We start from the raw sequence: 18,202 nt of genomic DNA on the forward strand, positions 1-18,202 counted from the left end.
TCTGTCTGTCTCTCTCTCTTCCTTGCTCTCTTTCTCTCAAATCAATGCATTAAAAAAAAAATATGTTCAGGTGGATCTAAGGTGGCTGCAGAGTAGCTGGAAGCTCCCTTGACTTGCTCCCAGATCCAGACCAGTCTTGCAGCTAAACTGCAGAGCGATCAAATGGAAAATCTAGTGGAGTGAGTGAGAGTGTGAGCTATGTGGATGAGTGCGAGGAGTGTGTGAGTGGGCAAGAGCCTGCCCGTCTGGAGGGCATCTGGCAGCAGGTGGCCCTGGCTTTCCAAGAGGGGCAGCTGCTGCCTCTGCAGCCCGACCCAGCACTTCTGGCTGTGTAGTCAGGGCAGCTGTGGATCAGCTCAGCAGCCATGAGCTCTGAGGGCAGAGAGAGACGGCTGGGGAATGCTGGCTCTAGAAACAGCGCGGCAGGAGCATGCTTGTCCACGGTTGAAAATCTCTAGAGGGAGTGGGGACGGTACCTTGCCACTGCCCCATGTTACAGTATCACTGTAGGACTCTTTCCAACACCATCCAGGAGAGTTCCAGAGAAACTTTATCTAAAACTGTCAGAGGCTCTGAGAGGTGGTGGCCATCCCTGACTGAGAGGGACTCTGTGATTTTGGGGGAGGGGCAGCATCTGGCAAATAGGCCCCCCAGGGCTGGGTGCTGCAGCATGGGGGTCACACAGAAACTCTTTTAAGAGGAGCTGAGGCAAGACTCGAGACTCAGCAGGGACCTACGGCTCTGCTAACAAGGAACTCAGAGGGACAGTCATACTAAAGGGACTATGGGACCCAACCCAGCATAGTTGGTGAGCAGGGGACTGTTCAGAGTGGAAAATCTGGGATTTGGGCCGAGCCTCCAGTGAGAGAGCAGCAGGCTGACGACTGGACTGCCAGGAGCTGAACACCTGAGATTTGTGGCAGCCAGGCAGGTCCCCTCACAGACAGGTGAGCCCAACCCCCACCTGCAGGATTAACAGACTCTGCAGATCAGTGAGGTCAGGCTCAGGAGCTCCCTCCTAGGCACATTTCTGAAGGGGAAAAAGGAAAAGTTCTGACAGGGCCCTTTACACTACAAACTGCACTGTTCCCCAGGCCCTGATTCACTAAACCAGTAGAGCAGAGATTAGAGACAGGTGCAACAAGGGGCGTTCAGCGCCCTGCCCAGCCTCGGTGTCTAGACATAGCTGCTGTCTGCACCAAGAGCAAAGAGCTGCCCCTTTTACACAGATTGGCCCCTCACAGGAAATAGAGAGCTAATTCACCATAAACCATACATTATTGAAAAGACTCTGGGACAGACCAAGATGTGTGGCGAGAGGACAGGGAAACACTCCCGCCATCTTTCCTGAAGACTAAACAGTGCCCCCTGGGGGTGACCGAGGGTTTCCACCCTCCTGATTGCACCAGAGGACCCCTCTGGAGGCAGGTGGAGAAAGTACTGGCAGTCTGCTAGGGTCATTAAATGAACCACTGCTGGGCCCAGGGCTGATGGAAAGCCAGCAGGGCAGAACTGTGGGGACCAGCCAAATTTGAAGGAGACAGCCACAGACTGTGGATTGATTGCTTGTCTCGAACAGGCTGCCTAGGGCCAGACTAGGACACCATCTGACATCACCAGGGGGGCAGATCCAGAAAGACTAAACAGTGGTAAACACTGGATTCTACCGAAATGAATTCCACTGTGGTCTTCTTCATGATTGGTGTTATCTTCTCTCCTGCATAGCTTTTTAACATTTGTTTCTTTCATTCAAGACTGTGCCGATTACATCACTAGTTTTCATATTTTATTTCAAATCTCCTATTTTGCTCCTCCTTTTTCTTACTCCATTTTACCTTCTTCCTTCCTCTTTTTACTTTTGTTTTAAATTTTATTTTTTCTCTTGCTACAGCTTGTTCCTATTCTGTACTCTTACTATTTCTTCCCCCTCCAGCCTCTCAAAACCATTTTTCTTTTCATTAGTCATCTCAACATTCTTCTTCCCGTTCTTAATATACCCTTATTCTCTCTCCACCTTTACCAATCTTTGCTCATTGATTGTGGATATGGTGGTGGCTGTTGCTTTTCCTCAATTTTGTTTCTAGATCTTCACTATTTTTGCATTTCAAATCTCAAATTTTACTGTTCCCCTATCCTACTCCGTTTTGCCTTCCTCCTGCCCTTGCTTTTTTTCATTTTAAGTTAAAAATTTTCCCTGTCTTAGCCTGTTTTCATTCCTCACTCTTAGAATTCCTTTTCCCTCTGTCCTCTCAAAATCACTCTTGGTCCTGGCTGGTGTGGCTCAACAGATTGAGTGCTGGCTTGTGAACCCAAGGGTAGCCAGTTTGATCCCCAGTCAGGGCATATGCCTGGGTTGTGGGCCAGGTTCCCAGCTGGGGGAGTGCAGGAGGCAAGCACACATGGATGTTTCTCTTCCTCTTTTTCTCCCTCTCTCTAAAAACAAATAAATAAAATCTTTAAAAAATATTTTTCTTTCCTCTAGACATCTCTTAAGCTTTCCTTTCCTTTTTCCTTCTTAATCCCATCTCACACATATTAATCTTTGTTCATTTGTTGTTGATATTGCTGTGGTGGATCTTTTTCTCCAATTTGGTTTCTTTTTTTTTTTTTCCTACTATATTTAAAATATTTTTGTTTAATCCTAATACTATACACATCCCTTATCTTACTCCATTCTGCCTTCTTCCCTCCATTTTTTATTTATGATGTAATTTTTTCTTTCTTTCTTCATTTTGTTTCTATACCCTACTCTTTATTATTTCTCCTCCCTCTACCCTCTCAAAATAATTTTAATTTCAGTCATCTCATATTCGCTTTCCCTTTCTTATAATGCTCTTAATATCTTTATACTTTTATTAATATTTGCTCATTTGATATTGATAGATGGTTGTGGGTGGGGATTATTTTTGCTAGTGTCGGTCTGTTTCCTAGGTTGTTTGGTTTTATTCTGGTAATACCCGTACAATAGCATACAAGACATGGTGGGTGGTGTGACTCTCAGTCATCCAGCCAGAGGGGAGGACCCACAAAAAAAATGACCCAACAACAACCAAAACCAAATTATAAGCAGAGAGCCCACATAAATGGCATAAAGTGCATCCCAAGAGCATCAAGCTCAGGAGATAAAGAAGACTGCACCACTGAGTCGCACAGGTCTCCTACCACAGAAGGTCACACCACAAAGATAAGGAGTCAAAGCAGATCAATCTTACATGCAGAAAAAAAAAAGTGTCACCTAAAATGGGAAGACAAAAAAATAACCCCCAAATGAAAGGAAAGGACGAATCCCCAGAAACAGTACTAAATGAAACTAGGGCAAGCAAACTATCAGACACTGAGTTCAAAATAATGGTCAAAAGGATGGTCAAGGAGCTCAGTGAGAACTACAAGGAATTCCATGGAAGCTACAAGGAATTTACTGCGAACTACACACGCATTAAAAAAGAACATAGAAACTATACACAATATCGGAAATGTAGAATACATTTGGAAGGAATTAAAAGCAGGCTAGATGAAGCAGAAGATAGAATCAGTGACTTTGAGGACAAAGTAGAAAAAGATTCCTAGACAGAGCAACAAAATGAAAAAAGACTCAAAAATAATGAAGATGGTTTAAGGGAGCTGCCAGACAACCTGACACAGAATAACATTCATATCACAGGGATACCAGAAGGAGAAGAGGAGCAAGGGATAAAACACCTGTTTGAAAAAGTAATGACAGAAAACTTCCCTAAAATGATGAGAGAAAAAGTCACACAAGTCCAGGAAGCACAGAGTCCCAATCAAGATGAACCCAAAGAGGCCCACCCCAAAACACATCATAATTAAAATGGCAAAATTTAAAGGCAAAGAGAGATTCTTAAAGGCAGCAAGGGAGATACAGCTCAAATAAAGCTATCGGCTGATTTCTCAACAGAATCACTCTAAACCAGAATGGAATGGCAAGAAGTAGTCCAAGTAATGAAAAGAAAAGGCCTGCAACCAATACTACTCTACTCAGCAAGGCTCTCATTTAAAATGGGAAGCAAAATAAGAAGTTTCCCAGACCAAAAAAAAAAAAAAAAAAAAATGGCTGAAAGAACACATCTCTACCAAACCAGCATTGCAAGAGATGCTAAATGGACTGCTTTAAGAAGATGAAGAAAAAGAGAAAGACGAACTCAGGTACAAAGGGAAAAAATGGTAATGAATAAGTACCTATCAATAATGATGTTAAATATAAATGGATTAAGTGCTCCAATCAAAAGACATAGGGTAGCTGAATGGATAAGAAAACATGAGTGACATGTATGCTGTCTACAAGAGGCCCACCTCAGAACAAAAGACCTATACAGACTGAAAGTGAAGGGATGGAAAAAAATATTCCAAGCAAATGGACATGAAAAAAAAGCTGAAGTAGCAATACTTATATCAGACCAAATACATTTCAAAACAAAGGCCATAAAAAGGATAAAAGAAGGACACTACATAATATTTAAGGGAATAATCCATCAAAAAGATATATAACCCTTGTAAACATATATGCACCCAGCATAGGAGCACCCAAATATGTAAGGAAAATCTTGGAGGACTTCAAGAAAGATATCGACAGCAACACACTTATAGTAGGGGATTTTAACACCCCATTGTCCACAATGGATAGATCTTTCAAACAAAGAATCAACAAGGATATTGTGGCATTGACCGATACTCTAGATCAAATGGACTTAAATTGATATATACAGAACCTTTCACTCCAAAGAAGCAAAATATACATTCTTTTCAAATGCACATGGAACATTTTCAAAGATAGACCACATGTTAGGATACAAAAGAAGCCTCAACAAATTCAAGAAAACTGAAATTATATCAAGCATCTTCTCGGACCACAATGGCATGAAACTAGAAACCAACCTCAAGGAAAAACTCAAAAATATTCAAATTCATGAAGACTGAATAACATGCTATTGAATAATGAATGCATTAACAACGAGATCAAGGAAGAAATAAAAAAAATTTCTGGAAACAAATGAAAATAAACACACAACAGCCAAAACCTATGGGACACAGTGAAGGCAGTCCTGAGATGGAAGTTCATAGAAATACAGGGCCACCTAAAAAACATAGAAAAATCTCAAATAAAAAAACTAATGCAATAATCAGAGGAACAAGAACAAACAAAGGCCAGAGCAAGTAGAAGGAAGGAAATAATCAAGATCAGAGCAGAATTAAAGGACATAGAGACTTAGAAAAAAAATTCAAAGGATCAATAAATTCAGGAGCTGGTTGTTTGAAAAGATGAACAAAATTGACAAGTCTCTAACCAGACTCATCAAGAAAATAAACCAATAAAATGAAAGAGGAGAAGTTACAACAGATACTACAGAAATAAAAAGGATTGTGAGAAATTACTATGAACAACTATATGCCAAGAAATTTGACAACCTGGATGATGTGGACAAATTTCTAGAAACATATAATCTTCCAAAAATGAATGAAGAAGAAGCAGAAAACCTGAATAGACCTATAACAATTAGTGAAATTGAAGCAATAAAAAAATAGTTCTGGCACACAAAAGCCTGGTTCTGGGTGGCTTCACAAGTGAATTTTACTAATCATTTAAAGAAGAACACCTAATCCTTCTCAAACTAGCCCAAAAAATTCAAGAAGAGAAAAAACTCCCAAACTTTTTATGAGGCCAATATTATCCTGATTCCAAAACCAGGTAAAGAAAACTATAGGCCAATATTGCTAATGAATACAGATGTTAAAATCCTCAGCAAAATATTGGCAAACAAGATCCAGTAATACCTTGAAAAGATCATACACCATGATCAAGTGGCATCCATCCCAGGGATGCAAGGATGGTATAATATTCGTATATCAATAAATGTAATAGACTACATAACAAAATGAAATAAAAATCACACGATCATGTCAATAAGTGCTGAAAAAAGCATTTGGTAATAATGTGCAGGATTCATTTACGATAAAAACAGTCAGCAAAGTGGGAATGGAGGGAGCATTCCTCAATATAATAAAGGCCATGTACGAGAAACATCATGCTCAACAGGCAAAAACTAAAAGTTTTCCCTTTAGGATCAGGAACAAGACAAGGGTATCTGCTTTAACCCCTTTTATTCAATATAGTATTGGAAGTTCTAGCCACAGTGATCAGACAAGAAAAAGAAATAAAAGATCCAAATTGGAAAGGAGGGAGTAAAACTGTCATTATTTGCAAATGACATAATAATGTACATAGAAAATCCTATAGTCACCAGACTTGACCTAATAAATGAGTTTGGCAAAATAGCAGGATACAAAATAAATATGCAGAAATCAAAGGCATTTTTGTATACCAACAATGAAATATCTGAACCAAAAACTAGGGAAAAAATTCCATTTACTATAGTAACAAGAAAAATAAAGTACCTAGGAATAAACTTAACAAAAGCTTAAGAAAGAGGTAGAAGACCTGTACTCAGAAAACCACAGAACACTGGAGAAAGAAATTAAGGGAGATACAAATAAATGTAAGCATATACCATAGCCATGGATTGGAAGAATTAACATAATTAAAATTTCCATACTATCCAAAGCAATCTATAATTCAACACAATTCTTATTAAAATGCCAATGGCATATTTCACAGATCTAGAACAAATATTTCAAAAATTTATGTGGCACCAAAAATGACCAAGAATAGCCTCAGTAATCTGGAGAAAGAACAAATCAAGAGGGATCACAATACCTGATATCAAACTATATTACAAGGCCACTGTAATCAACACAGTCTGGTACTGGCATAAGAACAAACACATAGATTAATGGAACAGAACAGATCCCAGAAATAAATCCAGGTCTCTATGGTCAATTAATATTTGACAAAGGTGGCAGGAGCATAAAATGGAGTAAAAATAGCCTTTTCAATAAATAATGTTGGGAGAACTGGACAGGTACACGCAAAATGATGCAACTAGACCACCACCTTACACCATACCCCAAAATAGACTCAAGATGGATAAAATACTTAAATATAAGTCATGACACCATAAAAGTCCCAGAGAAAAACACAGGCAGTAAAATTTCAGATAGCCCACACAGCAATGTTTTCGCTGATATATCTCCTAGGGCAAGGGAAATAAAGGAAAAAATAAACAAATGGGACTACATCAAATTAAAAAGCTTCTGCATGGCTAAAGAAACTATTATCAAAATTTAAAAAGAATCAAACATATGGGAAAACATATTTGCCAATGATACCTGGGACGTGAGTTTGATCTCCAAAATATATAAAGAACACAGAAGACACAACATCGGGAAGACAAACAATCCAATTAAGAAATGGGCAAAAGGACCTGAACAGACACTTCTCCAAGGAGGACATACAGAGAGCCCACAGGCATATGAAAGGATGCTCATCATTACTAACCACCAGAGAGATGAAAATTAAAGCCACAATGAGATACCACTTCCTACCTGTCAGAATGGCCATCATTAACAAACCAACAAACAGCAAGTGTTGGAGAGGATGTGGAGAAACAGGAACCCTAGTGCACTGTTGGTGGGAATGCAGACTGGTGCAGCCACTATGGAAAACAGTATGGAATTTCCTCAAAAAACTAAAAATGGAACTGCCTTTTGATCCAGTGATTCCACTGCTGGGATTATACCAAAGAATCCTGAAACTCCAATTCAAAAGAACCTATGCACCCCTATGTTCATAGCAGCACTGTTTACAATACCCAAATGCTGGAAACAGCCTAAGTGCCCATCAATAAAAGAGTGGATCAAAAAACTGTGGTATATTTACACAATGGAATACTATGCAGCAGAAAGAAAGAAGGAACTCCTTTCTTTCCTGACAGCATGGATGGAACTAGAGAGTATTATGCTAAGTGAAATAGGCCAGGCTGCGAAAAACAAATAACATATGATCTCACCTAATACAGGAACCTAATGAACAAAACAAACAAATGAGCAAAACAGAACCAGAGGCATGGAAACAAGGAACAGACTGACAGTGACCAGAGGGAGGGGGGAGGGGGATAAGGGGAGAAAGGAGGATGGTCTAGTCAAGGAACATGTATAAATGACCCATGGACATGGACAACAGGGTGGGGACTGACTGTGGGAGCGGCAGGTGGGTGCAGCAGTGGAGAGCACAGGGGCAGGCGGGGGGATTGGGATAACTGTAACAGAACAACAATAAAATATTCAATGAAAAAAGAAAAAAATTATGTTAAAAAAAATTTAGGGTACTTTAATTTAACTTAATTTCTTGTAACTTTCATATACATCCTCAACATCCAACCATTAAAATATTCTCCTTGCCCTGACCGGTGTGGCTCAGTTGGCTGGGCATCATTCCACAAAGTGAAAGGTTGCCAGTTTGATTCCCAGTCAGGGCACATGCCTGGGTTGTGGGTTCGGTTCTGGTTGGGCCGCGTGAGAGGCAACTAATAGCTATTTCTCTCGCACATCAATGTTTCTTTCCCTTTCTTTCTCCCTCCCTTCCCCTTGTCTAAAAATAAATAAAATATTAAACAATATTCTCCTTACTAGCTAAACTCTTTTAAAAATCAATTATCTGAAATTTAATTCAGAGTATGTTTTGTAAAGGAAAATGAGAAATTGTCCTTAATAAAAAAGAAACAAACTATTTATTGCTGCAAATTATTTAGGAAGAAAAGTTGCTTACCGTGTCATAGATTCTGAACTCCATGTGAAATCCTGAGACTGGTCCTTGTTGACTGACTGTTGTGAAAGAAGAAAAATAAAACAGTCAAAAATTAAAGTTAACACAGGTAATATTCACATGCTGAAAACCCACCACCTTGCTGAGTGAGGAGACAGCATGCCTATTCTAAACATAAATCTGTTCTCAGATTGCAGAAGCACTCTATAGAAAGCCAGCTTCCAGGTGTATGGCAAAAAGCATCATATTGAATCTGTCTGAATTAATCTGGTAATACTACATGGTACATTACTTAAGTTCTAAATTTACCCTTTAGCACTGCATCTTGATTTTGTAAGCTTTTTAGAATACTCTGTATTTTCATAGTATACTCACTGAACTATATGTAAAATATTAAATCTGAGTTCTCTTTAAATCTTCTACAAAGTTTGCTCCAAGTGTCTGTTTTATTAATGGCACCTCTGTGAGAAAAACAAATAAACAGGTACTCTCAGGGGTGTGGAACTATATGCTAAGGTTAGACGGTTCCTCTAGAATATGAATATTAATTCCAAATGAAAGTATAACATGGGAAAATGGTGTTTGATATAGACAGATTTTTATAAATCGACCAAATGTTGCCATAAAATAGACTGTAAATGTTTTCTACAGATAATTACATGTTATGAAAAGGATCCATTTAAAATTCACACAAAAATATAAACTGTTACTATGTTAAAAGTTTTGAATGATATACAAATGAGAGAGATATACCACATCTTATTTAAATAACTCAGAAAAAAACAAAATGAAAGAAAAGGAGTACAACCTTCTCTTTCCATCTTAACTTGAGTAACTACGCTTTTCCCAGTCTTATCTCTACTGAAGTTTGTTTTGTCTTTTTCGATTTCCTCCGCAATGAGATTTCTGCAAGATCATTCCTCAGCAAGATTCAACACTGAATATTTTTAAACAAGTATTATTTTTCTTATCAGAAAGACTTCAAAAGGATATTGTGTTTTCCTGGGCCATAATTATGTGGTATTATTGCTAGCTATATAGCATTAAATCAAGCATATAATAAAAGCAAGAATTAAAGAACAAGAAAACTTAGTAGTGAAAGGTATAGTAAGTGACCCAATTTCATAGAAAACAAAAGAATCAATGACAAACACCTTGATTTTTTTCTAGCATTGAAGATGATCTACTCAGTTAAAATGTGTTTTAGGGGAAAAAGTACAAAAAATATGGAAATTCAAACCCAAGGAGTAATTCAGATTGCAGAATACTTTACCTGCTTCAACCCAATAGAGCAAGAAGCTAAGAAAACCATCAAAACCTAGCTCAATTATAAAAAAGCATCAATTGTAATGGAATTTCTTCAGTTTTTTTCCAGACTTATGAAATAAATTCCAAACACAGCCATCAAATTAAAGGTAAGATGGTTTATTCTTTACATGGTGCAAGTATTACTTCTATCTCTTTGCCCATGGCAAGATAAGCATCTTACCATAAATATACTTATATATATATATATATATATATATGAAACTTTTATAAAACTACTGGATTAAAAGGAAAAAAACCTTAACATAATGACTGTAATTAGAATTTGAACTACTCCAGAGGTTGAGGAGAGAGACATCAAACAGAATTATAGATCACTAAGACAATGTTACTTTTAAATAATTTGTGACCTTGATAGATGAGTATAACATATTACCACCTGCAGGCCTTACCAAACCTGCTTTTATTGGTCAGTTCATGTGAAATGGGTGCTGTGATGTCCTCAGATAGTTGGTCTTACCTAGGTTAAACATCGTCCCTGCCATCTTTCCTACTATATTATTGCACTACTGTAACGGTGTATCCAAAGATGCATGATGTCAAGGTGGCTTAACTTGTGTTCACATCCTATGAATCCCAAATTAGTAGAGTATACACATTACAAAGTTCTAACACTTATTTGTAAAAGGACATGTATTTAATTAGGACCAATACTTCACTTCTAAACACCTTTACTCACTCATTCCTTGGTCTCAGCAGCAGCGCGCCATATGGGTAGTTACTCATGGAGGCAGAAGGAGGGGGAAGAAGGAGGTGTCTCTGTGAGCTGTTTTGTTTTATTTTATATTTAAACAAAAAAGCCCCCAAGGCCACAATATCATCAGCCCATAAGCACCCCCCACCATCAACAAGGCCAAGGAGCATGACTGCCCTTCTTTCCCTCCTGTCCACGAACACCTCTCAGATAGTTGGCTTGTGACTTCGTTTCTTCCTCACGGATACCCTTGATTGGAGAGGAGGGGATGAAGAGAGGAAGATGAGCAAAGCAAAAGAGATGAATGAAAGGACCAGAATCTGTAGACTCCTGCTTCCCAAAACATTACAACTTCTTAGAGGTGCTTTTAAATTTAGATGCAGTGAGACTTACACATGAAAGGAATGATTAATGGAATGACTTTAAGTGCTTCTACTGATTACATGGAGATTAGCCAAGGAGAAAACAACTCATAAATAGCTTTGTAAAAGAGAAATGGGCCATGCAAACAACTCACCCAAATATTTCTTATAAACTTGAAAAATAAATGTAAAATTCAGTAAGTGTTCAATCTATGTTTGTTGTAAGTAGCACACGAGCTTTAAAGAAGACAAATTTGACATAGCATAGCTCTATTTTTACATGTTGTTTATATAATCCCAATATCTATCTTTTCCATAAAACTAATATCCACAACTTGTTGATATCCACTTCGTAGGAATTTTTGAGAGAGCGAGCGAGAGAGAGAGAGAGAGAGAGAGAGAGAGAGAGAGAGACACTAACAATCAGGGATGGTAGTTAAATAATTCTGGTCTTGGTTCTGCCATGAACTCTAAGAGGCCTGAGTAAGCCACTTTGCTTGGGAGTCTGTTTTCTACTTGGAAAGAATAGCAGGGGCTCAGGATGAAAGCATGAGCTATCACAGCACCACTCTCGTATTTTACAGATGAGGAAATGGAGGCCCAGAGTCACAAGGTTATAGAAGTAGCCTGAAGGTTATGCTTCTGTTTTTCAAAATGATTTAACAGCAAAATAATTTTTCAGTACCGTTTTCTTGGAAAACCTCATATACAAACACTTAAAGGTAGTTAGTTACTCCAGGTGAAGCAAGGTTCGGCACCTGGCAAACCTGGCCTCCCCAGCCCGCCCCCTAGAGCCCCAAGGAACAGGGCTCCGTAGAACAGTTTTTACCATTGGACTAGACAAGTTCTGCAGGTTTCCTCCATTGCTAAAATCCTGTTTCCAGGAGCACAATTTTTCAATTTTAAATATTCATATGTGTTTGATGTTGACTGTTTAATTTTAGAATTTATTATTATGTGATTTGTAGTTGATGCTAAATCCTCCAATTATAATGCTCTTCTTTACGCACAAAATATTCCTTTGCATTAAGATGCAGTTTCTACAATTATACTAAAACGGGAAGGGCTTCATTGTGATTAATGATTTGTAGTTTTGGATACTAACAGTGCCGACTGAACAACAGCACATGCTTGGGGAACACTATTCTGCCAGCGAGGCGCTGTGCTGGACTCCCAGGGACACAAAGCGGAGACAGGCATGGATACAACAGGCAAGGTGGAAGGAGAAACGTTCCGATAAAGGTGAAAAAGGAAAGGTGCAGAGAAAAAGAACAGAAGGCTCGAATTGTAACTGGAGGCTTTTGAGAAGAATTCAGAGAAGGAAACATTTAATTAGATTTTAAGGAATATATTGAAATTCTGGTAATTGGAGAAGCACCAAAAACTACACAGTTCAGGAAAACAGGGTGAACAAAGGCTGGAGGGATGTGTCTGTAGGGCAGCATACCAGGAGCCTGTTTTGGAGGATGAGGAAAGGCAGGTCAAAACTTTTATTTGATCTTTGAGGGTGGGGTCTAAACAAATTAGCAAGATTTGGACTATGTAGACAAATAAAGAGCCAACTAAGATTTCGGAGCTGTAAGTCACATGACTTGATTTCTGTTTTAGGAAGATGTCTCCAGTAGGCAGGTAAAAGGTGCATTGAGAGCTGGATAATGGAAGAACGAAGACTTAGTAGGCAGTGTTATAGCAATTCCCAAGCTCTTTCCCCTCGGGTCACCCTAAAATATCTGGCATCCTTTACTGACTTCTATCCTTTGTTCTTTTTATTCTTTATATTTCACTGTTCCCATGGATTCAACCAGCATGTTTATGTTAATGACTTCTAAATCAATATAATGAATTCAGATATCCAGTTTTCTTCATAATGATTTGGAAATTGCTAGTTTTCACCAAATCTTATAAACACAATAGTTTTTCTAAATACACATTTGGACCCAAACATTTTCATCCAAACTACCTTGCAAGTTTTCAAATTTCTCCTGAGTCTGATAGGAGCCTTCAAGAGACCTGCTACTGGCTGCTGGACATACCACAAACTTCACGTGTCTCAAACTTGAAGTTCTTATATTCTTATACACAGAGATGTTCAAACTAGAAACCTAGAATTCTCCTTTTCTTTCTGTGGATTTAGTCACCAAATCCTACTTTCTCAATATGTTTGGCTTGGGTTACTGCAATAGCCCTTTCTGGTCTTACTTCCTCCAGTACTGCTTTTTCCCAGTCTTTTCAGAGCTTCTAGAACAAGCTTTTGAAATAACCAATCTGATGTCATCTTCCATGCTTTATATCCTTCGTTGGCTCCCTCCTAGCTTGAGGATAAAATCCTGCTCCTAAATGTGCCGTACAAGGACCTTCTTGATCCTGTCCTCATGTTCAGGTTCATCCCTGCTTTAACTGCATCCTAATCGCCAGCACGATGAGATACTTGTGGTGGCCCAAGTGCATCATGCCTTAGTATATATCTTCTAAACCTCAATTTAGAAATTGAGTCTTCTAAATTGAAAAGCTTTTCCTGACCTTATTAAGCTTAGGTCAGAGGCCATTTCTATTTGTTGTTCTGGCACTTAATGTAGAACTCGATCAAAAACACTTATACTGTTATGCTGCAAAACCTCCTGATGTTTGACTATTTGCCTGCTCTTTTGACAGATAACTCCTTGACCTTCAAGGTACATGATGGTTCCATTAACACACTGGAATATAGAGGAAAACTCAGGCTTTTAAACATGGATTTGATTTTGGGCATACTGGAATAGAGATTCCAGATGATATCTACAGACAAAATCTATGTGAAAATTTCTAGTTGGCAGTTAAGACATACTTGGGGTCTGCCTGTGTGTCTCCAACAGGGGTCGGTCTGACTTGGGAGGGTAATTAGCATCTCAGAACAGTTGCTCGTATTTGTTTACCCCATCCTTTATTCAGTAAACATTTATTCATACTTGCTGTGAACTAGATGCTTGGAGTTCAGTTTTGAACAAGACAGTCCCTGTCTTCAAGGAACTTCTAGGCCTTATATTTCTATCCAAAGAGGAAGGAAGGAATGAAGAAAAAGTTACATACACGAGCCATCTTGGAAAAGCAGTAGGTCACACTTTCCCTTTTTATTTCATTTCCTTTACCTAATCTTTTCCTTCTTCAATATTTATTGTAAAGACCTACAGGTTTTATGAAACAACTGTGTTTTTATTTTTAACAAAGTTTCAAAACATAGTAGATCCCCATTATTAGTAGATTTCTTATTTGCAAATTTGCCTACTTATAAAAACTTACTTGTAATCCCCAGATCAATACTCATGGAGATTTTAGTCATCTAAGTACACGCACAGGCACAGAGTGGTGAAAAACTGAGGTGCCTAATGGGCACGTTTCCTAAGCTGAGGTCGAACTTTATAAGCTTTTAATGCTTTCGCATGTTTCTAATGCTGTTCTGTTTAAGCTCTGATATTGTGATTGGGTGCCCCTTTTGTGGTTTACGCAGTGCCATGCTTTCCACATCTTCGTGCTTTTTGTTAGTGCTTTTGCTGTTTAAAATGGTCCCTAAGCACAAAGGTAAAGTGCTGTCTAGTGTGACTCAGTGCGCCATGGCTGATGCACCTCACACCTCACAGAGAAAACATGTGAGTTAGTTACGCTTTGTTGAGGCACAAGTTATAGTGCTGCTGAGTATGAGTTTGATTTGAATGAGTCAACGTCCGTAAATAAAGTGTTTTTAAACAGAATATATATAAAACAATGTTATGTATTGACTGATAGAAATGTAGCAGCCACAGGCTCACGGGGACTGATCCTGTATTTCCCCTAGAAGCTTTGATTCAGCATTTGCTAATTCAGTGTTCATGGTAACTTTACAGAACATAACAACTCTGAATAATGAGAACTGACTGTATATTTTTCAGCATGGCTTCTGTGCAGCTACCAGATTACAATTTTACTGTTCTTACTTGCCACCTTCTTTAATATTATTCCTGACATATCTGTGAAGTTTTGGGGAGCTCTGTCTTGATCAAATCATAAGTAAAGTACTAAAGTGGGAAGTCTGGGGGGAAACATGATTATTATAAAGGCGATTCCCATTGGTTTTACATAGCTATGTGTAATGGCCTATAGACTGTTATACACTCAGGTCAGTAGGAAGGGCACGATGTAGGTATGTTATTCAACTAAGGGGTTGGAAGAGCATTATCAAAAAAAATTCCATAACTCTTGCGTCTACAAAGGAGGCTTTCAGAAACATAATGGAGTATCTGCCAAAGATTAGCACGTTTAGGGTAGGGTCTGGGCCTTGTATTTTTTTTTTTTTAATTGAGGTAACATTTTAAATTTATAACACTATATAAATTTCAGGTGGGCAACATTATAATGTGACATTTGTATATACTGCGTTGTGCTCACCACAAGTTTCCATTCATCACCATATAATTGACCCCTTTGAACTGGTTTGTCCTCCCTCCTCCCTCCACCGCCCTCTCTTCCTCTGGTAACTACCAATCTGCCTCTGTGAATTTTTTGATTTGTCTCTTCATTTGTTTTTATTAATGTTCTCTATATAAGTGAAATTATACAGTATTTGTCTTTTTCCTTCTGACTTATTTCACTTAGCATAATACCCTCAAGGTCCATCCATGTTGTTGCAAATGGCAGGATTTCACCTTTTCAATGGCTGAGTAGTATTCCATAACACACACACACAAGCACACACAGAGCACATCTTTATCCATTATCTGTCAATGGATACTTAGGTTGTTTCCCTTTCATGGCTATTGTAACATAGATGTGAGGGCATGGGTATTTTTACATAATGATTTAGTGATGCTGAGACATAGCAGTATGAGAAAGATTCATCTGGCATATAACAAAGTAGTGATGTGTGAGGGTGAGAGCGCTCAGATCTAATTCTTGACTCGTCTGAAGTTTACTCAGTAGCATATACGAGTGGATTGTTGTTATCCTTACTGTCTCCTCCCTTTCTTCCCTCTTCCTCTGGTTTGGATCTCAATTCTTCTCAACTTTTCCCATCAAAGATTTCAATTTCCCTCCCAACAAACAGTAGTAAGCAGATGCAGACATTGAGGGCAAATGGAGGTATAAATAACTTGGCACTGAGGTAGAAGGTGTTAAATGCAGTATGAGACAAATAATATAGTACAAGATTATGGGACAGAGAGAGATCCCTCTGACCAAGTGAAATTCTGGACAGTCTGTCTGTAGCTCAATCTAAGTGGTTCCTTATTCCTCTATATCTCAGTATATGTACATATGTATGCATGTATATGTGTATATATATTCAATATATAATATATTCTTATTAGTTTAAAAATTGTTTGGCCATGTTGCTTTTAAATTTGCTCTTCAGTTATCTTCTTTAATAGGTTTATATCCACTATGTATACCTAAGTGTTTTATGATATTTATAATGTACACATTGGCAGCTATAACAGACTAAATAATTATACATGGTATTTGTGGTAATTACAAATGTTGCAATAAAAAAACTTATTCCTGCTAGTGAGTTTAAGAACAGGGCAATATGTAACCTGCATGATCCTGTAGGAATGTTTTTCTACAGTTATCCTGGGAGCGATACTGCTTTCTAGTCAGTGACTAAAAATGACATGGCAGCATTTTTTTCACAAAGGCGTTGTCAACCTTTGGAGGTCTATCAAACAGTCTATCTCCGTTGTGAAAGATACATCAATGTGTAAGAGCTTGCTGCTTACACACACCCACAGTAATGGGGAAGCAGCAACGGGGATAAAAAGAAAGAAAAGACTCATTAAGTACAGAAAGGTTCAGTGAAAGAGTGATAAAAACAAATCTGTTCATATATGTTAAAAAAGATATTCTGTTGTATGCATGGTTTGTAGATAAAGGAGACATTTATATAAAGGAGAACCACATAAAATTAGAGGCCATTGTAACAATGCTATTATGACTGTTAAGTAATATGAATATTAGCATACAGTTAATTTTCAATGATTTACATAAAGAGTAGTGCATAATTTATCAAGCAAAGGAAATAAGTAGTAGTCAAGAGCTATCAAAACTAAATTAAGAGAAATTTTTATATAAACTCATTATGTTGAATCTCGCATAGCTGGCTGGTACTTCTTTACGTGAAACTGTTGTTTTTAAAGTAGTCTTGAACTCCAACCACTACTTATATAGTTTCTGATAATGAAAAAAATGAAAGCAAAATTTAATTAACAGGATCTTAAAACAAAAAAAGAATTATAATGTAAGGAAAAACACATTACACCCCCCCCCAATATTATACATATTTTTCTATTAAAAGGGGATAGTTCTCAATGGTGCATCTGTGATTTTGACCTCCAGGGAAAATTTCACGTGTCTGGACTACATGTTTGATTATTATAACATCAGGGGGTTAGTGCTCCTGGCATCTAGTAGATAGACGTTGGAGAGTCTGCTATACATCCTCCAATGCACAACACAGTCCCTCCAAAGAAAGAATTTTTATCTAGCTCCAAATGCCAACAGTGCCAAGGCTGAGAAACCCTAGAGTACCTGACAGAACAAGAGGACAGCAAAGACAGGGTGTCAGATAACTGAAAAAAGGTCATACTGATTGTCAAGTCAGAAGACAGGGTGACCGATAAGCATCAATTCCACCACTATCTAAAGGACAAGTTACAGCTAGGAATGACTGGTTGTTAGTTCTCCCAATAACATCTTTCACATTTTAGATCTATAATAGATTGTGAGAGGGATGTTACTCATATTTAGGTTGACCATTAAAAATAAAATCATGGAGAGCAAACACTGTCTATCAAACAATCCTTATGGTCACTGTCAGAGAGAGTAACACTGGGCCAAGTAGAACATTGGTTTGATGCAGCACAACATTACTTATATTATACTTTTTGCATATTCATTGTTCAAAGATTAAAATCTGTTGTTGGCTTCACAGAAGGCATGGCCTACAAATACTTATCAATGGTTTATTGGCACAATGATGAAATCTTTATTGAGATATTATTCTCTAAACTGAGTTTTCATGGAAGATTTGTGTAAGAAAATGAGACAGAAGCTGGGCTCAGGGACTCAGATCAGATGACTAATCACTGTGTTGCTGAAATAAAAAACAATTTCACGCTTATGTTATTTAGTACAAATTTT

The 18,202-nt window shown here is 38.1% G+C and overlaps 1 protein-coding gene across 2 annotated transcripts in view; it reads right to left on the minus strand.

Annotated features, from left to right (window-relative positions):
- AHI1 (Abelson helper integration site 1) overlaps positions 1-18,202 on the minus strand; it is a 170,448-nt gene that overhangs the window by 12,561 nt on the left and 139,685 nt on the right. Inside the window, exons 21-22 of one of the 2 annotated variants that reach the window (XR_016511655.1) lie at positions 10,683-10,946; positions 8,679-8,736 (exon numbers count right to left, since the gene is read on the minus strand). Coding sequence is in view for 1 of the 2 variants with exons in the window: in XM_090279880.1 (XP_090136006.1) it covers positions 8,681-8,736 (56 nt within the window). In the remaining variant the exon portion in view is untranslated. Of the gene's footprint in view, positions 1-8,678; positions 8,737-10,682; positions 10,947-18,202 lie in introns of those variants that run through there. The other variant, XM_090279880.1, reaches the window with a different exon arrangement.

This window comes from Furipterus horrens, unplaced genomic scaffold (genome assembly GCF_987537825.1).
Source record: "Furipterus horrens unplaced genomic scaffold, mFurHor1.1.pri manual_scaffold_6, whole genome shotgun sequence".
NCBI classification, from domain to species: domain Eukaryota; kingdom Metazoa; phylum Chordata; class Mammalia; order Chiroptera; family Furipteridae; genus Furipterus; species Furipterus horrens.